Raw genomic sequence first — 24465 nt, forward strand, 5'->3', positions numbered from 1 at the left:
TCCTGCATGTGGACAAAGTATAGGACATCCCCACACATTCCCACAGATCCTACACTTCCGGTCCATTCCAGGAAACACAGATATCGGTTAATACTCTTTAATAAGTCACACCAATATTCTAATAAACAAAAGTTCTCACTTACAGATTATATGAGAATAAGATCAGTGTAATTTTATAACTGAATAGTCTTGATGAGACATGGCTGAAACCTCCATTAAACCCCAGTAACAAACCTGCTTCACCCATACAGAACACATAGCCCGACATGGATTAATTTATTATGTTCTCTATGTATGTTGTGATGTCATCTTTAACTCTCACTTCGTCATTTTGAGGTACCCACCGGCTTCAATCACACCGTTGCCCAAGCAGAATGCAGTAACCTACCTCCGTGACTATCGCCCAGTGGCACTGTGGTCACGCCACGACTGTCGCCCGGTATCACTGTGGTCACGCCACGACTGTCGCCCGGTGGCACTGTGGTCACGCCACGACTGTCGCCCGGTATCACTGTGGTCACGCCACGACTGTCGCCCAGTGGCACTGTGGTCACGCCACGACTGTCGCCCAGTGGCACTGTGGTCACGCCACGACTGTCGCCCAGTGGCACTGTGGTCACGCCACGACTGTCGCCCGGTATCACTGTGGTCACGCCACGACTGTCGTCCGGTATCACTGTGGTCACGCCACGACTGTCGCCCGGTGGCACTGTGGTCACGCCACGACTGTCGTCCGGTGGCACTGTGGTCACGCCACGACTGTCGCCCGGTGGCACTGTGGTCACGCCACGACTGTCGCCCAGTGGCACTGTGGTCACGCCACGACTGTCGCCCAGTGGCACTGTGGTCACGCCACGACTGTCGCCCAGTGGCACTGTGGTCACGCCACGACTGTCGCCCGGTATCACTGTGGTCACGCCACGACTGTCGTCCGGTATCACTGTGGTCACGCCACGACTGTCGCCCGGTGGCACTGTGGTCACGCCACGACTGTCGTCCGGTGGCACTGTGGTCACGCCACGACTGTCGCCCGGTGGCACTGTGGTCACGCCACGACTGTCGCCCGGTATCACTGTGGTCACTCCACGACTGTCGCCCAGTGGCACTGTGGTCACGCCACGACTGTCGCCCGGTATCACTGTGGTCACGCCACGACTATCGCTCGGTGGCACTGTGGTCACGCCACGACTGTCGCCCAGTAACACTAAAGACACTCCACGACTATCACCCGGTAGCACTGTGGTCACGCCACGACTGTCGCCCGGTGGCACTGTGGTCACGCCACGACTGTCGCCCGGTATCACTGTGGTCACGCCACGACTGTCGCCCAGTAACACTAAAGACACTCCACGACTATCACCCGGTAGCACTGTGGTCACTCCACGACTGTCGCCCAGTGGCACTGTGGTCACGCCACGACTGTCGCCCGGTATCACTGTGGTCACGCCACGACTATCACCCAGTAACACTAAAGACACTCCACGACTATCGCTCGGTATCACTGTGGTCACGCCACGACTATCACCCAGTAGCACTGTGGTCACGCCACGACTGTCGCCCAGTAACACTAAAGACACTCCACGACTATCGCTCGGTAGCACTGTAGTCACTCCACGACTATCGCTCGGTAGCACTGTAGTCACTCCACGACTATCGCCCGGTAGCACTGTAGTCACTCCACGACTATCGCCCGGTAGCACTGTGGTCACTCCACGACTATCACCCAGTGGCACTGTAGTCACTCCACGACTATCGCTCGGTAGCACTGTAGTCACTCCACGACTATCGCCCGGTAGCACTGTGGTCACTCCACGACTATCACCCAGTGGCACTGTAGTCACTCCACGACTATCGCCCGGTAGCACTGTGGTCACTCCACGACTATCACCCAGTGGCACTGTAGTCACTCCACGACTATCGCTCGGTAGCACTGTAGTCACTCCACGACTATCGCCCGGTAGCACTGTGGTCACTCCACGACTATCACCCAGTGGCACTGTAGTCACTCCACAACTATCGCTCGGTAGCACTGTAGTCACTCCACAACTATCGCTCGGTAGCACTGTAGTCACTCCACAACTATCGCTCGGTAGCACTGTAGTCACTCCACAACTATCGCTCGGTAGCACTGTAGTCACTCCACAACTATCACCCAGTAGCACTGTGGTCACTCCACGACTATCACCCAGTGGCACTGTAGTCACTCCACGACTATCGCCCGGTAGCACTGTGGTCACTCCACGACTATCACCCAGTGGCACTGTAGTCACTCCACGACTATCGCCCGGTAGCACTGTGGTCACTCCACGACTATCACCCAGTGGCACTGTAGTCACTCCACGACTATCGCTCGGTAGCACTGTAGTCACTCCACAACTATCACCCAGTAGCACTGTAGTCACTCCACAACTATCACCCAGTAGCACTGTAGTCACTCCACGACTATCACCCAGTAGCACTGTAGTCACTCCATGTCTATCACCCAGTAGCACTGTAGTCACTCCACGACTATCGCCCGGTAGCACTGTAGTCACTCCACGACTATCGCCCGGTAGCACTGTAGTCACTCCACAACTGTCGTCCGGTATCACTAAAGACACTCCACGACTATCGCTCGGTAGCACTGTAGTCACTCCACGACTATCACCCAGTAGTACTGTAGTCACTCCACGACTATCGCTCGGTAGCACTGTAGTCACTCCACGACTATCACTCGGTAGCACTGTAGTCACTCCACGACTATCGCTCGGTAGCACTGTAGTCACTCCACAACTGTCGTCCGGTATCACTAAAGACACTCCACGACTATCGCTCGGTAGCACTGTAGTCACTCCACGACTATCACCCAGTAGCACTGTAGTCACTCCACGACTATCGCTCGGTAGCACTGTAGTCACTCCACGACTATCGCCCGGTAGCACTGTAGTCACTCCACGACTATCACCCAGTAGCACTGTAGTCACTCCACGACTATCACCCAGTAGCACTGTAGTCACTCCACGACTATCACCCAGTAGCACTGTAGTCACTCCACGACTATCGCCCGGTAGCACTGTGGTCACTCCACGACTATCACCCGGTAGCACTGTAGTCACTCCACGACTGTCGTCCGGTATCACTGTGGTCACGCCACGACTGTCGTCCGGTATCACTGTAGTCACTCCACGACTATCACCCAGTAGCACTGTAGTCACTCCACGACTATCACCCAGTAGCACTGTAGTCACTCCACGACTATCGCCCGGTAGCACTGTAGTCACTCCACGACTGTCGTCCGGTATCACTGTGGTCACGCCACGACTGTCGCCCAGTAACACTAAAGACACTCCACGACAATCGCTCGGTAGCACTGTAGTCACTCCACGACTATCGCCCAGTAGCACTAAAGACACTCCACGACTATCGCTCGGTAGCACTGTAGTCACTCCACGACTATCGCCCGGTAGCACTGTAGTCACTCCACGACTATCGCCCGGTAGCACTGTAGTCACTCCATTACTATCGCCCAGTGGCACTGTAGTCACTCCACGACTATCACCCGGTAGCACTGTAGTCACTCCACAACTGTCGTCCGGTATCACTGTGGTCACTCCATTACTATCACCCAGTAGCACTGTAGTCACTCCACGACTATCGCCCGGTAGCACTGTAGTCACTCCACGACTATCGCCCGGTAGCACTGTAGTCACTCCACAACTGTCGTCCGGTATCACTGTGGTCACTCCACGACTGTCGCCCAGTAACACTAAAGTCACTCCACGACTATCACCCAGTAACACTAAAGTCACTCCACGACTATCACCCAGTAACACTAAAGTCACTCCACGACTATCGCTCGGTAGCACTATAGTCACTCCACGACTATCACCCAGTAACACTAAAGTCACTCCACGACTATCACCCAGTAACACTAAAGTCACTCCACGACTATCGCTCGGTAGCACTGTAGTCACTCCATTACTATCACCCAGTAACACTAAAGACACTCCACGACTATCGCTCGGTGGCACTGTAGTCACTCCACGACTATCGCCCAGTAACACTAAAGTCACTCCACGACTATCACCCAGTAGCACTGTAGTCACTCCACGACTATCGCTCGGTAGCACTGTAGTCACTCCACGACTATCGCCCGGTAGCACTGTAGTCACTCCACAACTGTCGTCCGGTATCACTGTGGTCACGCCACGACTGTCGCCCAGTAACACTAAAGACACTCCACGACTATCGCTCGGTAGCACTGTAGTCACTCCATTACTATCACCCAGTATCACTGTAGTCACTCCATGTCTATCACCCAGTAGCACTGTAGTCACTCCACGACTATCGCTCGGTAGCACTGTAGTCACTCCACGACTATCGCCCAGTAACACTAAAGTCACTCCACGACTATCACCCGGTAGCACTGTAGTCACTCCACGACTATCACCCAGTAGCACTGTAGTCACTCCATTACTATCACCCAGTAGCACTGTGGTCACTCCACAACTATCGCTCGGTAGCACTGTAGTCACTCCACGACTGTCGTCCGGTATCACTGTGGTCACGCCACGACTGTCGCGCAGTAACACTAAAGACACTCCACGACTATCGCTCGGTAGCACTGTAGTCACTCCACGACTATCACCCAGTAGCACTGTAGTCACTCCACGACTATCGCTCGGTAGCACTGTAGTCACTCCACGACTATCACCCAGTAGCACTGTAGTCACTCCACGACTATCACCCAGTAGCACTGTAGTCACTCCACGACTATCACCCAGTAGCACTGTAGTCACTCCACGACTATCGCCCGGTAGCACTGTAGTCACTCCACGACTATCACCCAGTAGCACTGTAGTCACTCCACGACTATCGCTCGGTAGCACTGTAGTCACTCCATTACTATCACCCAGTAGCACTGTAGTCACTCCACGACTATCGCTCGGTAGCACTGTAGTCACTCCATTACTATCACCCAGTAGCACTGTAGTCACTCCACGACTATCGCCCGGTAGCACTGTAGTCACTCCACGACTATCGCCCGGTAGCACTGTAGTCACTCCATTACTATCACCCAGTAGCACTGTGGTCACTCCACGACTATCGCTCGGTAGCACTGTAGTCACTCCACGACTGTCGTCCGGTATCACTGTGGTCACGCCACGACTGTCGCGCAGTAACACTAAAGACACTCCACGACTATCGCTCGGTAGCACTGTAGTCACTCCACGACTATCACCCAGTAGCACTGTAGTCACTCCACGACTATCGCTCGGTAGCACTGTAGTCACTCCATTACTATCACCCAGTAGCACTGTAGTCACTCCACGACTATCGCCCGGTAGCACTGTAGTCACTCCATTACTATCACCCAGTAGCACTGTGGTCACTCCACGACTATCGCTCGGTAGCACTGTAGTCACTCCACGACTGTCGTCCGGTATCACTGTGGTCACGCCACGACTGTCGCCCAGTAACACTAAAGACACGCCACGACTGTCGCCCAGTAACACTAAAGACACTCCACGACTATCGCTCGGTAGCACTGTAGTCACTCCACGACTATCGCCCGGTAGCACTGTGGTCACTCCATTACTATCACCCAGTAGCACTGTAGTCACTCCACGACTATCGCCCGGTAGCACTGTAGTCACTCCATTACTATCACCCAGTAGCACTGTGGTCACTCCATTACTATCACCCAGTCGTACTACTGTGATGAAGCGCTTTGGGAGGCTGGTCATGAAGCATATCAACTCCTGCCTGAGGAGTGACTTGGATCCATTCCAATTTCCCTACCGTCATAACAGGTCAACAGCAGATGCCACCTTATTGACTCCTCATCTGGACAATGAAGGTGCACACATCAACATGCTCTTCATTAACTACAACTCAGAATTCAACACTATCACCTATTCCTCTAAACCCTTTCCTATCCATGTGCTGTACCTGTCCAAGTGTCTTTTAAATATTGTTAATATACCTGCCTCAACCATGGCAGCTCATTCCATACACTGGCCATTACCTAGGTGTAAAAGTTGCCCCTCAAGTTCCTATTAAATCTCTCCCCCCGTGGCACGGTAGCACTGTGACTTGTGCATCGCTTTACAGCACCAGCCAGTGATTAACGATCAGGGTTCAATTCCTGCCACACCCTATAAGGAGTTAATACGTTCTCCCTGTGAACACATGGGTTTCCTCCGGGTGCTCTGGTTTCCTCCAGCATACATTCCAAAGTGGTACGGGGTAGGGTTAGTGAGATATAAACATACTATGCTGATTCCCGAAGAGTGGTGGCACTTGGGAGCTACCCTCAGTCCAATTCTCGCTGATTTCACTGTATGTTTCAATGTACATGTGACAAATAAAACTAATCTTTAATCCTTCATTCTCTCATCTTAAACCTGTGCCTTCCAGTTCCAGATTCCCCAACCCTGGGAAAAATACCTTATCTATGCCCCTTATAATGGTATCCATCTCCGTAAGACCACCTCTCCTTAGCTCCGATGAAAAAACTTGCTCAACCACTCTCCATGACGCAGTCCCATAAGTCCCAGCAACAGCCATGTAAATCTCCTCCTTCGAGCTTAATGGCATCTTTCCATCATAGAAGACACTGATAATAGATATGAAACTGATTCTGAAACCTTCCTACAGTAGGGAGACCAAAACCAAACACAATTTTACAAATGCTGCTTCACTAATGTCTGTACAACTACAACATAACATCCGAACCTCTGTATTCAATGCCTTGCCAGATGAAGCCCAGCGTGCCAATGCCTTCTTCACTACCCCATCTGCCTGTAACACCAGGGAACCTTGTATCTATCTATTCTCCACCACCATTGACTGTAAAAATCCTACCTGTTGCCTTACCGGAATGTAACACATTCTATTCTGGAGTATTGTGTGCAGTTTTGGTCCCCTAATCTGAGGAAAGACATTCTTGCCATAGAGGGAGTACAAAGAAGGTTCACCAGATTGATTCCTGGGATGGCAGGACTTTCATATGAAGAAAGACTGGATGAACCAGGCTTGTACTCGTTGGAATTTAGAAGATTGAGGGGGGATCTGATTGAAACGTATAAAATCCTAAAGGGATTGGACAGGCTAGATGCAGGAAGATTGTTCCCGATGTTGGGGAAGTCCAGAACGAGGGGTCACAGTTTGAGGATAAGGGGGAAGCCTTTTAGGACTGAGATTAGGAAAAACAACTTCACACAGAGAGTGGTGAATCTGTGGAATTCTCTGCCACAGGAAACAGTACAGGCCAGTTCATTGGCTATATTTAAAAGGGAGTTAGATATGGCCCTTGTGGCTACGGGGATCAGGGGGTATGGAGGGAAGGCTGGTGCAGGGTTCTGAGTTGGATGGTCAGCCATGATCATAATAAACGGCGGTGCAGGCTCAAAGGGCCGAATGGCCTACTCCTGCACCTATTTTCTATGTTTCTATGTTTCTATTTAACAGAATTAAACTCCATTTATCATTCCACAGCCCATTTACCCAGCTGATGAAAATCCCTCTCTAAACCATCTTCACTGTCTGTGACATCAACTATTTTAGTGTCATCTGCAAACTTGCTAACTATCCCTAGTACATTCTCGCCCAGGTCATTCACAGTACACACAGCAATGAGCCCAGCACTGACCCCTGGGGAACACCATGAGTCATGGGCCTCCAAACTAAAAAACAACCTACTACCATCACTCTGTTTCCTACCATCAAGCCAATTCTGCATCCAATTAGCCAACTCTCCCAGGATCCAACTTCATGCAGTATGTGAGCTGTACAACCAGAGGGGAGAGAACTCTGGACTTGATGTACACTAACGTTAAGGATGCATACAGCACCTATCCCCTCCCCCCATTGGGAAGGTCAGATCACAACCTGGTGCATCTAAAACCCTGCTACGTGTCTCTGGTGAAGAGTAAACCTGCAACCTCGAGGACAGTGAGGAAATGGTCGGAGGAGGCTTATGAGGCGCTCCAGGGTGGTTTTGAGGTGACAGACTGGCAGGCACTCTGTGAGCCACATGGAGAGGATATTGATGGGCTCACAGAGTGCATCACTGGTTACATCAACTTCTGTGTAACTGCAATGTTCTGACAAGAACTGTCCTTTGTTATTCAAATAACAAGCCATGGGTAACAAATGACATTAAGGACATCCTGAATGCTAAAAAGAAGGCGTTTAGAGATGGAAATAGGGAGGAGCTGAGGGCAATACAGAGGGACCTGAAAGCCAGGATCAGGGAGGCTAAAGACAGGTACAGGAGGAAGCTTGAGTGGAAACTCCAGCAGAACAACATGAGAGAGGTCTGGAGGGGGATGAGGACCATTACTGGGTTCCGGCAAACTAGCAACAGAGGAGCTGAAGGCAGTGTGGACAGGGTCAATGAACTTAACCTGTTCTTTAACAGATTTGACATTGTGGCCCCTGCCCATCCCCCACGAGCCATCTGTTGTCGGCCCCCAACCAACACATTCCACTCTCCCCTCCTACCCCTCCTCACAGTCCCCCACCCTGCTCTCATGACTATACCCCTTCCCCACATGAAACCACCACGGTGTGCTTCACAGCTGAACAGGTGAGAAGACAGCTGAAACATCTCAACCCAAGCAAGGCTGCAGGACCGGTTGGTGTCAGTACCAGGGTGATCAAAGCCTGTGCCCCTCAGCTATGTGGAGTACTTCACCATGTCTTCAACCTGAGCCTGGGCTCTGGAGGGTTCCTGTGCTGTGGAAGACGTCCTGCCTCGTCCCTGTGCCGAAGACGCCGCGCCCCAGCGGCCTCAATGACTACAGACCGGTGGCATTGACCTCCCACATCATGAAGACCCTGGAGAGACTTGTTCTGGAGCTGCTCCGGCCTATGGTCAGGCCACACTTAGATCCCCTCCAGTTCACCTACCAGCCCCGACTAGGAGTTGAGGATGCCATCGTCTACCTGCTGAACTGTGTCTACGTCAACCTGGACAAGCCAGCGAGCACTGTGAGGGTCATGCTTTTTGACTTCCCCAGTGCGTTCAACACCATCCGCCCTGCTCTGCTGGGGGAGAAGCTGACAGCGATGCAGGTGGATGCTTCCCTGGTATCATGGATTCTTGATTACCTGACTGGCAGACCACAGTACGTGTGCTTGCAACACTGTGTGTCCGACAGAGTGATCAGCAGCACTGGGGCTCCACAGGGGACTATCTTGTCTCCCTTTCTCTTCACCATTTACACCTTGGACTTCAACTACTGCACAGAGTCTTGTCATCTTCAGAAGTTTTCGGATGACTCTGCCATAGTTGGATGCATCAGCAAGGGAGATGAGGCTGAGTACAGGGCTACGGTAGGAAACTTTGTCACATGGTGTGAGCAGAATTATCTGCAGCTTAATGTGAAAAAGACTAAGGAGCTGGTGGTAGACCTGAGGAGAGCTAAGGTACCGGTGACCCCTGTTTCCATCCAGGGGGTCAGTGTGGACATGGTGGAGGATTACAAATACCTGGAGATACGAATTGACAATAAACTGGACTGGTCAAAGAACACTGAGGCTGTCTACAAGAAGGGTCAGAGCCGTCTCTATTTCCTGAGGAGACTGAGGTCCTTTAACATCTGCCGCACGATGCTGAGGATGTTCTACAAGTCTATGGTGGCCAGTGCTATCATGTTTGCTGTTGTGTGCTGGGGCAGCAGGCTGAGGGTAGCAGACACCAACAGAATCAACAAACTCATTCGTGAGGCCAGTGATGTTGTGGGGATGGAACTGGGCTCTCTCGCGGTGGTGTCTGAAAAGAGGATGCTGTCTAAGTTGCATGCCATCTTGGACAATGTCTCCCATCCACTACATAATGTACTGGGTGGGCACAGGAGTACATTCAGCCAGAGACTCATTCCACCAAGATGTAGCATTGAGCGTCATAGGAAGTCATTCCTGCCTGTGGCCATCAAACTTTACAACTCCTCCCTTGGTGGGTCAGACACCCTGAGCCAATAGGCTGGTCCTGGACTTATTTCCTGGCATAATTTACATATTACTATTTAACTATTTATGGTCTTATTACAATTTATTATTTATGGTGCAACTGTAACGAAAACCAATTTCCCCCAGGATCGATAAGGTATGACAATGACTGTGACCATGACTATCCCATGAAATCTAACTCTCCAGAGTCCACAATGCACAACCTTATTAAAGACCCTTTGTAAGTCCATACAGATCATGCCGACCGTCCTGTCCTTATGGAACTTTTTATTAATTCTTCAAACAACTCAGGTTCATGAGACATGATCTCCCATACACAAAGCCATGCTGACTATCCCTAAATAACCCACCTTTCTAAATGTCTGTATAACTTATCCATCAGAACACCCTCCTGTAATTACTCTGTTCTTTGTAGCCGTCAATGTCTCATATCCTACCAATATATTTATTGCAAGGCCCCATTCCCATACCTTGGTATTTATACAGATTTAATACATCTGATTTATTTACAATCTGCTTTCCTAGTTGACAGCAAAGAAGTCTTTGCTACAACAGTCCTGGGCTGAGTTTGCTCAGCCTTCAGTTCTGGGATCAATCCTACTCACTACTCAAGTGTTCTGAATCGCAGTAAAGCAGCTGCACACCAGGGGAATATGACTGGCCCGGCTGCTGGAACCATATAGCACTGATTCTACCTGATCTGTTGCTCCTTGCGTTCTTCACAAATGGACTGGAACCATGCAACACTGATTCTAGACACTAGACACTAGAATACTAACAGTACAGTACAGGCCCTTCAGCCCTCGATGTTGTGCCGACTGTGACAAAAGTACACATAGATTAAGATGTTAACTGTTCTGTGCTATCACAAGTGGGATCATCAGTTGATCTGCCACCTGTCTTCAGGAGAGAGAGATGTAAGACAATGGAGCAGCATTTGGAAATGTTAATGAGGAGACGAGAGAGTTTAACAGAAGGAGACACCGATCTGAGTATTGTCAAGACCGGCCGCTTTGAACCCTGAACTGTTTGAAGTCTGAGGGACAGGCGATACCCCAACAGGAGGGATAAAAAGGGACGGGTTCGCTAAGGCAACAGACACCACGAGGTAACGAGACCCTGGAAGCGGTGCGCCCCCACAAGTCGGTGGGAGTTTTGGAGGGCTAGTCGCGGGACCAGCCATAGACGCACAGGGTGGAAAGATACGGTCGGCGGGAACCTGGTGTGTGTGTCCGCCCTTGCCTGGGTGCCGGGTTCACCGCAGAAGAACGGTCGTATCTGGAACGGAGGGGTCACAGTCGGTGACCTCAGAAGACATTACAAAGGGCTCGCCCGAAAGCTGACTGCGAGGAATATCGAAGGTCTGTTTGGAATCCGATTTGAATATTCATTCGTTCTCTCTCTCTCTCCAACGGCACAACTGCGATTACTGCAAGCTGAACTAAACTGAACTCTGTCACTTGTGATTGATCATTTTACCCCTAGACTGCGATAGAGCTTGATTGACCCTATTATCCTAGTCCTGTGTACACGTGTGTTTTACCATTGCTAACCTGTTGCATTTATATCCTTACTATTAGAGTACTGTGTTGCTTATTTCTTTAATAAAACTTTCTTAGTTCCAGTAATCCAGACTCCAACTGAGTGGTCCATTTCTGCTGGTTTGGCAACCCAGTTACAGGGTACGTAACACGACTAATATATTCCTTTAAAACAAAGTACAAAATCCACTCTACCCTGTAACCCTCTATTTTTCTTTCATCCAGGTGCCTGTCCAAGAGGCTCTTAAATACCCCTCATGTTTTAGCCTCCACCACCATCCCTGGCAAGTCATTCCAGGCACCCACGACCCTCTGTGTAAAAAAACTTAGCCCTGATACCTCCCCTAAACTTCCCTCCCTTAACTTTGTACATATGCTCTCTGGTGTTTGCTATTTGTGCACTGGGAAACAGGTACTGGCTATCCACCCTATCTATGCCTCTCATAATCTTGTAGACCTCGATCAAGTCCCCTCTCATCCTTCTATACTCCAAAGAGAAAAGTCCCAGCTCTGCTAACCTTGCCTCATAAGACTTGTTTTCCAATCCAGGCAACATCCTGGTAAATCTCCTCTGCACCCTCTCCATAGCTTCCACATCCTTCCTATAATGAGGTGACCAGAACTGAACACAATACTCTAAGTGTGGTCTCACCAGAGATTTGTAGAATTGCAACATCATCTCTCTACTCTTGAACTCAATCCCCTATTAATGAAGCTTAGCATCCCACAGGCCTTCTTAACTATCCTATCAACCTGTGCAGTGACCTTGAGGGATGTATGGATTTGAACCCCAAGGTCCCTCTGTTCATCCACACTCTTAAGTAACCGACCATTAACCCTGTACTCAGCCTTCTGGTTTGTCCTTCCAAAATGCATCACCTCACACTTATCCGGATTGAACCCCATCTGCTACTTTTCTGCCCAACTCTGCATCCTGTCTATATCCTCTTGTAACCTGCGACAACCTACAGCTCCATCCACAACTCCTCCAATCTCCATGTTATCCGCAAATTTACTCACCCATCCTTCTGCCTCTTCATCCAGGTCATTTATAAAAATCTCTAAGAGCAGGGGTCCCAGGACAGATCCCTGCGGCACTCCACTAGTCACCAACCTCCAGGCAGAATACTTTCCTTCCACTACTACCCTCTGCTTTCTTCCTGTAAGCCAATTTTTTATCCAAACAGCCAAGGTACCACTGATCCCATGCCTCATGACTTTCTGGATGAGTCTCTCGTGGGGGACCTTGTCAAATGCCTTGCTAAAATCCATGTAGACTACATCTACCGTCCTACCCTCATCAATTTATTTTGTTACCTCTTCAAAAAACTCAATTGGCTCGTGAGGCACGACTTTCCCTTCACAAAGCCATGTTGACTATCCTTGAGTAGACTGTACTTCTCCAAGTGCTCGTAGATCCTATCTTTAAGAATCCTTTCCAATAGTTTGCAGACCACTGACGTAAGACTCACCGGTCTATAGTTCCCAGGATTCTCCCTTTTACCTTTTTTAAACAAGGAAACTACATTTGCCATTCTCCAATCCTCCGGCACCTCCCCTGCAGCCGAAGAGGATTCAAAGATCATAGCTACTGCTCCAGTGCTCTCACCTCCCACAGCAACCTGGGGTATATCAATCTTGATGTTTTTAAGAAGATCCAACACTTCTTCTTCCTTAATCTCCACATTGTCCAGCACACAGGCCTATTCTATTTCGACCTCACCCTGATCAGGGTCCTTTTCACTTGTGAATACTGAAGCAAAGTATTAGAAACATAGAAACATAGAAACATAGAAAATAGGTGCAGGAGTAGGCCATTCGGCCCTTCGAGCCTGCACCGCCATTTATTATGATCATGGCTGATCATCCAACTCAGAACCCAGCCTTCCCTCCATACCCCCTGACCCCTGTAGCCACAAGGGCCATATCTAACTTCCTTTTAAACATAGCTAATGAACTGGCCTCAACAGTTTGCTGTGGCAGAGAATTCCACAGATTCACCACTCTCTGTGTGAAGAAGTTTTTCCTATTCATTTAGGACCTCCCCAACCTCCTCCACCTCCAGGCACATGTTGCCTTCTTTATCTTCATTCTTCATTCTTGTCATCCTTCTGTTCTTCACATACGCATAGCACGCCTTGGGGTTCTCCTTAATCCTACATGCCAAGGCCTTCTCATGCCCCCTTTGAGTTCGCCTAAGTCCTTTCTTAAGCTCCTTCCTGGCTACCCTATATTTCTCATGAGCCCCTCCTGCTTCCTATATCTAACATATGCTTCCTTCTTCCTCTTGATGAGTTGCCTCACGTGTTTCGTCAGCCACGGTTCCCTTTTCCTACCATTTTTTCCTTGTCTCAGTGGGACAAACCTATCCTGAACCCAGCACAAGTGGTCCTAAACTTCCTCTACATTACTTCTGTGCTTTCACCCTTGAACATCTGTTTCCAATTTATTCTCGCTAGTTCCTGCCTCATTCCTTTATAGTTAGCCCTTCTCCAGTTAAGCACTTTCCCATTTTGTCTGTTTTTATTCTTTTCCATAGCTATGCTGAAGCTAAGGGAGTTGTGGTCACTCTCACCAAAATGCTCCCCCACCAAGAGGTCTGCCGCCTGACCAGGTTCATTACCCAGAACTAGATCCAGTATGGCCTCTCGTCTCAGCGGCCAGTCCACATACTGTGTCAGGAATCCTTCTTGAACACACCTGACAAATTCAGCCCCATCTATCCCCCTTGCAGTCAGGAGGTGCCAGTCAATATGAGGGAAGTTGAAATCACCCATAACTACAACCCTGTATTTCCAGCACCAGTCTAAAATCTGCCTGCTTATCTGCTCCTCAGTGCCCCGTGGGTTATTTGGGGGCCTATAGACTACTCCCAGCACAGTGATTGATCCCTTCCTATTTCTGACTTCCACCAACATCGACTCAGTGGACACTCCCTCTGCAGCGTCCTCCCTTTCTATAGCCGTGACTATCCCTGATCGGTAATGCTACTCCCCCCCGCCTTTTCTACCTCCCATCCTATTCCTTTAAAACACCTAAACCCCGGTACCTGCATCAGCCAATCCTGCCCTTCCTCCAGCCAAGTTTCAGTAATGGCCACAACATCATAATTCCACATACCATTACATGCTCTAGGTTCATCCCCTTTATTCCTAATACTCCTAGCGTTGAAATAGACACATTTCAACCCCTCTAACTGGCTACATTTATGTTTTGTCCCCTGCCTGTCCTTCCTCACTAATTCAGAACACATAGAATCATGCCCTTGTCCTTCTACCCTAATCTCTGCACTCACATTCTGATTCCCACCCCCCTGCCAAACTAGTTTAAACCCTCCCCAACAGCTCTAGCAAACCTGCCTGCCAGGATATTGGTCCCTTTCCAGTTCAGGTGCAGCCCGTCCTTTTTGTATAGGTCAGACCTTCCCCAGAAGAGATCCCAATGATCCAGAAATCTGAACCCCTGCCCCCTGCACCAACTCTTCAGCCACACATTCATCTGCCATGACTTCCTGTTCCTCCCCTCTCTGTCTCGTGACACAGGCTGCAATCCCAAGATTACCACCCTTGAAGTCCTGCTTTTTAACTTCTTTCCTAACTCCCTATATTCCTTCTTCAGGACCTCATCCCTACTCCTATCTATGTCATTGGTCCCCACGTGGACCACGACATCTGGCTGCTCACCCTCTCTCCTGAGAATACCAAGAACTCAATCCGAGATATCATGGACCCTGGCACCAGGGAGGCAACAGACCATCTGGGATTCTCAATCTCTCCCACAGAACCTCTTATCTGTCCCCCTAACTATCGAATCCCCTATCATTACTGCTCTCCTCTTTTCCCTCCTTCCTTTCTGAGCTGAGGGTCCAGTCTCAGTGCCAGAGACGTGACCACGACAACTTGTCCCTGGTAGGTCGTCCCCACCAACAGTATCCAAAACACTATACTTATTGTTGATGGGAACGGCCACAGGGGTGCTCTGCTCATTCTGTCTATTCCCCTTCCCTCTTCCGACAGTCACCCAGCTACCTGTTTCCTGACTTTTAGGGGTGACTATCCCCCTGTAACTCCTGTCTATTACTGCCTCTGCCTCCCGAATGATCCGAAGTTCATCCAGCTCCAGTTCCCTAACTCGGTTTAACAGGAGCCGCAGCTGGATGCACCTTTTGCAGGTGTTGTTATCAGAGACAATTGTGCTGTCCCTGACTTCCCACATCCTACAATCAGAGCACTGGACTGCCCTAACTGCTGCCTCCATTACCAACTCCTAAGTTAATTAAATTAATTAAAGGAGCTTACCCGGCCTTACCTCACTGGGAGCAGGCTCATCCTCAGCCTCTGGAGCCAAAGCCTCAAAGCTCCACTCCTACCCTGAGCCACTCACTCACTGGCCGCTCTGCACTGATTCTACCTGATCTGTTGCTCTTTGTGTTCTGCACAAATTGACTGGAGCCATGCAACACCGATTCTACCTGATCTGTTGCTCCTTGTGTTCTGCACAAATGGACTGCTTCTTGTTCTTTGCAATGTCTGCAAGCTCCTCACAGCTGAGCGCCTTCAGGTCATCAAAGGACATCACCACATGTCTGTACTTCTTCGTCAGAAGCTGGTGGCTGTCGCAGCACCTCAGGCACAGGAACTGATCGCACTCGAAGCAGACAGAAGTGGCAGGCTCCTCATTGCTATGTGCCAGGCAGACACTGCAGCAGGTGTTGACCCCAGAGCCAATCCTCTGCCACATCTGCAGGGTGCTCACCAGGTAGGCCAAGAGCGTGTTGTCTTGTATTTTGGTGACATCCCTGTCTGAGGGGGCACTGCAGATGGGGCAGCCGGTGAAGTTCTGCTCTGCCCACACAATCTGCAGGCATTCCAGGCAAGCACTGTGCAGGCACGGAAGTAGCTTGGGTCTCCTCAGTTGGTTATGACAAACTCCACATGTTACACTTTCATCTGACAGACTGGTAGCTGATCCAGGTTCCATTACCTTCATTCATTCAGAAGAAAAAAAATAAACATATCATCTGAGAACAATGAATGCAAAAGTTATATTAGTATTCAATTGCACCAGCACCTCAGAAGGCTAAGGAAATCTGGCAGGTCCCTGACAACCCTCACCAAATTTTACAGATGCACCATAGAAAGCATCACAACTCAGTATGGCAACTTTACTGCCCAAGACTGCAGAGAGAAGTGAATGTGGTGCACTATCAGCCTCTCCTCCACTGACTCCGTCTACATTTCCCGCCACATCAGGGAAGCAGCCAACATAACCAAGGCCCCTCCCAGCCTATTCATTCGCTCATCTACACATTCCACCCCCCGCCCGCCCAGGAGATACATCAGCTCGGAAGCACAAGCCACTAGACTCGAGGATAACTTCTATCCCACTACTATTAGACTCTTGAATGGACATCTTATATGAACCCTTGACCTCCCCGTCTACCCCATCATAGCCACTGCACTTTATTTGTCCCCCTGCACTGCACTTTCTCATTAGATGCTGCAACAATCACAAAATGCTGGAGGCCAGGCAGCATCCTATTCTCAGCACCTTACAGCAGGACTGGTTTCTGCATTCTGTGTTTCTGTTTACTATCTTGATGCCTTGACTTATCAATCTTCGCCTTAAATACACCGAATGACTTGGCCTGCACAGCTGCCTGTGAAATGAATTCCACAGATTCACCACCCTCTGACTAAAGAAATTCCTTCTCATCTCCATCCTAAATGGTCACCCCCATTTCTGAGGCTGTGCCCTGTGGTCCTAGACTCCCCCATAATATCCAGGCCTTTCAATATCCGATATGTTTCAATGAGACTCGCCCCTCATTCTTCTAAATTCCAAGAGTACAGGCCCAGAGCCATCAATTGCTCCTTATATGATAACTCTTGTATTCACAGAATCAGTCTGGAGAGCCTCCTCTCCAATCTCAGCTCATCCTTTCTCGGGTAAGGGGCCAAAACTGCTCGCAGTACTCCAGGTGAGGCCTCACTTATCGAGCCTCAGCATCACATCCTTGCTTTTATATTCTAGTCCCTTCGAGATGAATATTAACATTGTATTTCCTTTCCTCACCACCGGCTCAACCTGCAAGTTAACCTTTAGGGAATCCAGCATGTGGAATCCCAAGTACTTTTACACTTCTGATTTTTGAATTTGCTCCCCATTTAGAAAATAGTCCATGATTTTGTTCCTGCTAGCAAAGTGCATGATCATACTCTTCCCAACACCGTATTCCACCTGCCACTTGTTTGCCCACTGTTACACTGCAACTCATCCCACTGACAGCAATTTTGCTCCATCATCTACCTGTCCCTCCTCAGTCTCATTACAGTGCCTCTGCTTGAATACCAACTGTTGCCTCCTCAGCCCTATCACTGAGGTTCCCAAATCCCTGCCAAATTAGCTTAAAGCCTCCCCTCAGGTTCAGGTGTAACTTGCCACTTTTATACAGGTCATGCCTTCTCCAGAACAGATCTCAACGACCCAAAAACATGAAACCATAGCCCCCTGCACCAGGTCCTCAGCCATAGGACAGAGACAGAGGTTGATTATGTACTCAAATACCAATCTCTGTCTCTATCCCCCTGAATCAAGGAACTGCATATACCTCTTCAAGCCCGGCCTGTTCACTTTGCTCCATTTTCCAGCACTAGTCCTCTGTATCTAATTCCCCAAACATTCAGAATTCTAATGAGTTCTGTTTCGGTGGAGAATGAGGAGCCTCTATCAAAGGTGCCTGCCACCCTGTCAGCAAAGAAACTTTCTCCCAAATGGGCTACCCCTTGTTCTGAAAGTGACCTCCAGCTCCCAGCTTAGAAACATCCCAGAAATGTATTCCCTGCATCCAGTCTGATGAACTCTGCAACTAATTTGTAACCTTGAACCAGATCACCTTTCATTCTTTCAAAATCTGTGGAGAATCCAGTCTCCCTCATCTCTCCTCCCACAGTAGGACCTGCCTAGTGAATTTTCCTCTGTGGAAGTATGTTCCTTTCTGTAAACAATACTCCAGCTGTTGTCCCACAATACTACCCTTTTTACTCAAATCCTCTGGTAGCCAGAGGCCTCTATACTATTTTCCTTACTAATCATAAACAGAAACTATAAATTTGTGGTTGGCCTAAAATGTCAACCATTTATTCCCCTCCACGGATGCTGCCTGACCTGCTCAGTTTCTCTGTGCTGCTTTACCAATCACTTGCCTGACTCTCCGATCCCTTTGAATGTGGACAGCACCAAGTCTCTCCTTTAAGGCCTAAACTCCCACATCAACCTATCAACCAGGTGATTTCATCCAGAAGTCCCGACAAATAAACTGCAAGGTCCATGACCAGATCGATTGGGAGATCAAGACTTAGTTAATGAGAGTTTGGTAACAGCGAGATAGTAGCTATCCCTGAATCTGGTGATTTGTGCTCCGACAGATCTTCAGTCACTCCTCTCCACCCCTCCCAAGCAGCCCACCTCTCTCTCTCCCTCCCTGCCGCCGGCGAGGAAGGCTCTTCTCTCTGAGGAAGGGGCGCGGGGCTGTTGGTCGCTAACTTCAAACAGAAATCAGGCCGGGGGAGGGGCAGTTCCCGCACCCCACTTGCTCAGGGGTGAGGGAAGCCGAGACAGAGGGAGAGCGGGATTCCACAGCTGGATAGGTGCAGCGAACAGGAGTAGAGATGCCCCATCAGCGGGAATCCGGTGGGCCGGGCCGTATGATGAACCGCGCATAGCCGGTGCTGCCTCCTGGAAGGGGGCCGAGCACTTACCGGCGCCGCCGAGGCGAGAGAAGGGTGACCGCTGCTCTCCAAGGCCCAGCCTTCCAGTCGATCTGGGGAAGGGGAAATGAAAGTGAAAGGGAAAGCTGGCGGCTTCCGGCTGGTCCGCACTCGGCAGCTCCAGCGGCCCAGAGCCCCTTCAAACTCCCGTGTCCGCACAGCCCCCGACCGCCGCCCGGCCCGCACTGTCCCCGACCGCCCGGTCCACACAGCCCCCGACCGCCGCCCGGCCCGCACAGTCCCCGACCGCCCGGTCCGCACAGCCCCCGACCGCCGCCCGGCCCGCACAGCCCCCGACCGCCGCCCGGCCCGCACAGCCCCCGACCGCCGCCCGGCTCGCACTGTCCCCGACCGCCGCCCGGCCCGCACTGTCCCCGACCGCCCGGTCCGCACAGCCCCCGACCGCCGCCCGGCCCGCACAGTTGCCTACCGCCCGGCCCCCACAGTCCCCGACCGCCGCCCGGCCCGCACAGTCCCCGACCGCCCGGTCCGCACAGCCCCCGACCGCCGCCCGGCCCGCACAGCCCCCGACCGCCGCCCGGCTCGCACTGTCCCCGACCGCCGCCCGGCCCGCACTGTCCCCGACCGCCCGGTCCGCACAGCCCCCGACCGCCGCCCGGCCCGCACAGTTGCCTACCGCCCGGCCCGTACCGCCCGGCCCCCACAGTCCCCGACCGCCGCCCGGCCCGCACTGTCCCCGACCGCCGCCCGGCCCGCACTGTCCCCGACCGCCGCCCGGCCCGCACTGTCCCCGACCGCCGCCCGGCCCGCACAGCCCCCCGACCGCCGCCCGGCCCGCACAGCCCCCCGACCGCCGCCCGGCCCGCACAGCTGCCTACCACCCGGCCCGCACAGTCGCCTACCACCCGGCCCGCACAGTCCCCGACCGCCGCCCGGCCCGCACTGTCCCCGACCCCCGACCGCCGCCCGGTCCGCACAGTCCCCGACCGCCGCCCGGCCCGCGCAGTCCCCGACCGCCGCCCGGCCCGCGCAGTCCCCGACCACCACCCGGTCCGCACAGCCCCCGACCACCACCCGGCCCGCACAGCTGCCTACCGCCCGGCCCGCACAGTCCCCGACCGCCGCCCGGCCCGCACAGCTGCCTACCACCCGGTCCGCACAGCCCCCGACTACTGCCCGCTAGAATTCGGCCATTCAACCCATCAAGTCTGCTCTGCTATTCTAGCTGATCCTGCCTCCCCCCTGAAACCTTTGACACCCTGACTGATCAAGAACCTGTCAACTTCTGCCCTATGACCTGACCTCCACAGCCCCATGTATCAATCAATTCCACTACCCGCTGGCTAAAGAAATTCCTCCTCTCCTCTGTTCTAAATGAACATCCCTCTATCCATCTCGTCCTAGACTCCCCACTTTTGGAAATATCCTCTCCACATCCAGTCTATGTCGGCCTTTCAATATTCAATAGGTTTCAGTGAGATCCCCTTCATTCTAAATTTCAGCAAGTACAGGCCCGGAGCAATTGTGTTAACTCTTTCATTCTCAGAATTATTTGTGTGAACTTCCACTGGATTCTCTCCAATACCAGTACGTTTTTTCTTAGACAAGGGGCCCAAAAGTGTGTACAATACTCCGTGTGGTCCAACCAAAGCCTTACATAGCCTCAAAATTACATCCATACTTTTATATTCTAATTCTCTTGAAATAAATGCTTTTCCCTTCCATACCAGCAAATTAAACTTTAGGGAATCCTGCATTAGGACTCCCAAGTCCTTTTGCAACTCGGAGGTTTGAATTTTCTCCCCATTTGGAAAACAGTGCACACCTTTAACCAGAAGTTTAAAGTTTAAATCGGAAGTTTGGAGAGGACTTCAATCAGGTCCACCTCCCAAAGATAAAAAGAGAGCAGCAGGTTGCAGCGGTGAAGAAGAGCTTTGACCAGCAATCATCGGCATTTGGGATTGATTAGAAATGCAAATTAAAGGAGGACTACAGCTGTGAGAAGTTCATCCGGCTTCAGCTTCTAGCAAACCACGTTAAGGAGTTGCAGCTGGAACTGGATGAACTCTGGATCATTCGGGAGGCTGAATGGGTGATAGTTAGGGCATATCGAGAGGTAGTTACACCCAAGGTGCAGGTCACAGGAGACTGGGTGACAGTCAGGAAGGGGAAAGGGGTTAAGGAGCCAGTGCAGAGTATCCCTGTGGCCATCCCCCTCAACAATAGATATCACTTGGGATACTGTCGTGGGGGGGGGGAAGGGAATGTCCTTACGGAGGAGAGTCACATTGGGTGGGTCTCTGGCCCTGAGTCTGCCCCGTAACTCTGAAGGAAAGGGGGAAGGGGAGAAGATGCTGTGGTGATAGGGGATTCATTGGTTAGAGGAACGGGCAGCAGGTTCTGTGAGCGAGAACAAGTTTCACAGATGGCATGTTGCCTCCCGGGCACCAGGGTCCAGGATATCTCAGATCAAATCCTCAGCATTCTTAAGTGGGAGGGTGATCAGCCAGAGGTTGTGGTCTATGTAGGTACCAATGATGTGGATGGGATGAGTGATGAGGTTCTGAATAGGGGGTTCAGGGAGTTAGGTGCTAAGTTAAAGGGTCGGACCTCCAGGGTTGTGATCTCAGGATTGCTATCCTTGCCACATGCAAGTGAGGTGGGAACTAGGTGGGATTATACAGTTTAATATATAGCTAAGGATTTAGTGTAGGAGGGAAGGCATAAGGTTTTTGGATCATTGGGCTCTCTTCCAGGGAAGGTGGGACCTGTACAGAAGGGATGGTTTGCACCTGAACTGCAGGGGGACTAGTATACTACCGGGAGGCTTCTTAATGCTGCACGGTGGAATTTAAACTAGACTTGCAGAGGGAGGGACCCAGGTACCAGAACAGTTCATGGAGAGGTTGTGGGGGCAGATATATTGGAAAGAGCTCAGACAACGTTAGGAATCAAAAGGTGGAGCATGGTGTGACTGGTACAGTATCCTGAGCTGTGTGTATTTCAATGCAAGAAGTCATATAGGAAGGTGGATGATAGTGCTGAAGATGAGGTAGCTGGTTTACAAACAGAGGCAATGTGTAGTGAGGAGAGGCTGATGATAGGGCAAAATTGCAGTGAACAGGATGAGTTACGACACAAAAGGTGGACAAAATCAAAACGGGTGAATACAGGACTGAAAGGTGCATCTGAATGTGCGCGGTATAATCAATAAGGTCGATCAACTGGCAGCATAGTTACAGATTGGCGGGTATGATACTGTAGGCATCACTGAATCATGGCTGAAAGGAGATTATAGCTGGGAGCTTAATGTCCAAGGATACATGTTGTGTCAAAAGGATAGGCAGGAAGGCCAAGGGGGCAACATTGCTCTGTTGGTAAAAATGACATCAAATTATTAGAAAGAGGTGATATGGGGTCAGGAGGTGTGAATCATTGTTGTTAGGGCCAAGGAACTGCAAGGGTTAAAAAACCCTGATGGGTGTTGTATACAGACTCCCATACAGTAGTAAGGATGTGGTCTACAAGCTACGATGGAGATAGAAAAGATGTACCAAAAGGCATACAATAGTCATGGTGGCTTTTAATATCCAGGTAGATTAGGTAAAATCATGTTGGTGCTGGGTTACAGGACGGGGAATTTATAGAGTGCCTATGAAATGGCTTTTTAGAGCAGTTCGTGGTTGAGCCCACTAGAGAATCAGTTATTCTGGATTGGGTGTTGTGCAATGAACCAGAATTGCTTAGAGAGCTTAAGGTAAGAGAACCCTCAGGGGAAGGTGATCATAATATAATCAAATTCACCCTGAAATTTGAGAAGGAGAAGCTAAATGTATCAGTATTACCGTGGATTAAAAGGAATTAGAGAGGCATGAGAGAGGAGCTGGCCAGAATTGATTGGAAAAGAACACTGGCAGGGATGACAGCAGAGCAGCAATGGATGGAATTTCTGGAAGCAATATTAGTCCCCCTCCATCTATACATACCAAAGAGGAAGTAGTATTCTAAAGGTAAGATGATACAAGGTAACCCCTCCTGTCAGGATTAAAGGCAAAGTGAATAACAATAAAGAACACGAGGAAATCTGCAGATGCTGGAATTTCAAGCAACACACATCAAAGTTGCTGGTGAACGCAGCAGGCCAGGCAGCATCTCTAGGAAGAGGTACAGTCGACATTCCGGGCCAAGACACTTCGTCCTGATGAAGGGTCTCGGCCTGGAACATCGATTGTACCTCTTCCTAGAGATGCTGCCTGGCCTGCTGCGTTCACCAGCAACTTTTAAGAATAAGTTACCTTGGTTCCCAAGGGATATTGGAACTCTGATAAAGAAGAAGAGAGAGATGTATGACATGTATAGGAAAGAGGGAGCAAATAAGGTGCTTGAGGAGTATAAAAAGTGCAAAAAAATACTTAAGAAAGAAATCAGGAGGGCTAAAAGAAGACATGAGGTTGCTTTGGCAGTCAAGGTGAAGGATAATCCAAAGAGCTTCTACAGGTATATTAAGAGCAAAAGGATAGTAAGGGATAAAACTGGTCCTCTTGAAGATCAGAGTGGTCGGCTATGTATGGAACCAAGAGAAATGGGGGAGATCTTAAATGGGTTTTTTGCATCTGTATTTATTAAACAGGTAACAGGCATGGAGTCTATGGAAATAAGTCAAACAAGTAGTGAGGTCATGGAACCTATACAGATTGAAGAGGAGGAGGTGCATGCTACCCGGAGGCAAATCAGAGTAGATAAATCCCCAGGACTTGACAGGATATTCCCTCGGACCTTGAAGGAGACTAGTGTTGAAATTACAGGGGCCCTGGCAGATATATTTAAAATCTTGGTATCTACGGGTGAGGTGCCGGAGGATTGGAGGATAGCTCATGTTGTTCCGTTGTTTAAAAAAGACTCTAAAAGTAATCCGGGAAATTATAGGCCGGTAAGTTTGACGTTGGTAGTAGGTAAATTATTGGAAGGAGTACTAAGAGATAGGATCCACAAGTATTTGGATAGACAGGGACTTATTAGGGAGACTCAACATGGCTTTGTGCATGGTAGGTCATTTTTGACAAATCTGTTGGAGTTTTCCGAGGAGGTTACCAGGAAAGTGGATGAAGGGAAGGCAGTGGATGCTGATAACATGGATTTCAGTAAGGCCGTTGACAAGGTCCTGCATGGGAGGTTAGTTAGGAAGATTCAGTCGCTAGGTATACATAGAGAGGTAGTAAATTGGATTAGACATTGGC

At 50.3% G+C, this 24465-nt stretch overlaps 1 protein-coding gene across 1 annotated transcript in view; it reads right to left on the bottom strand.

Annotated features, from left to right (window-relative positions):
- LOC134337025 (protein PML-like) overlaps positions 1-20347 on the bottom strand; it is a 47353-nt gene extending 27006 nt beyond the window's left edge. The window contains exons 1-3 of the mRNA XM_063031785.1: positions 20324-20347; positions 19259-19320; positions 15970-16481 (exon numbers count right to left, since the gene is read on the bottom strand). Of these exons, the coding sequence (XP_062887855.1) occupies positions 15970-16478 (509 nt within the window). The 5' untranslated portion in view covers positions 16479-16481; positions 19259-19320; positions 20324-20347. The remainder of the gene's footprint in view (positions 1-15969; positions 16482-19258; positions 19321-20323) is intronic.
- Between the last annotated feature and the right edge of the window lie 4118 nt (positions 20348-24465).

Source organism: Mobula hypostoma, chromosome 23 (assembly GCF_963921235.1).
Source record: "Mobula hypostoma chromosome 23, sMobHyp1.1, whole genome shotgun sequence".
NCBI lineage: Eukaryota > Metazoa > Chordata > Chondrichthyes > Myliobatiformes > Myliobatidae > Mobula > Mobula hypostoma.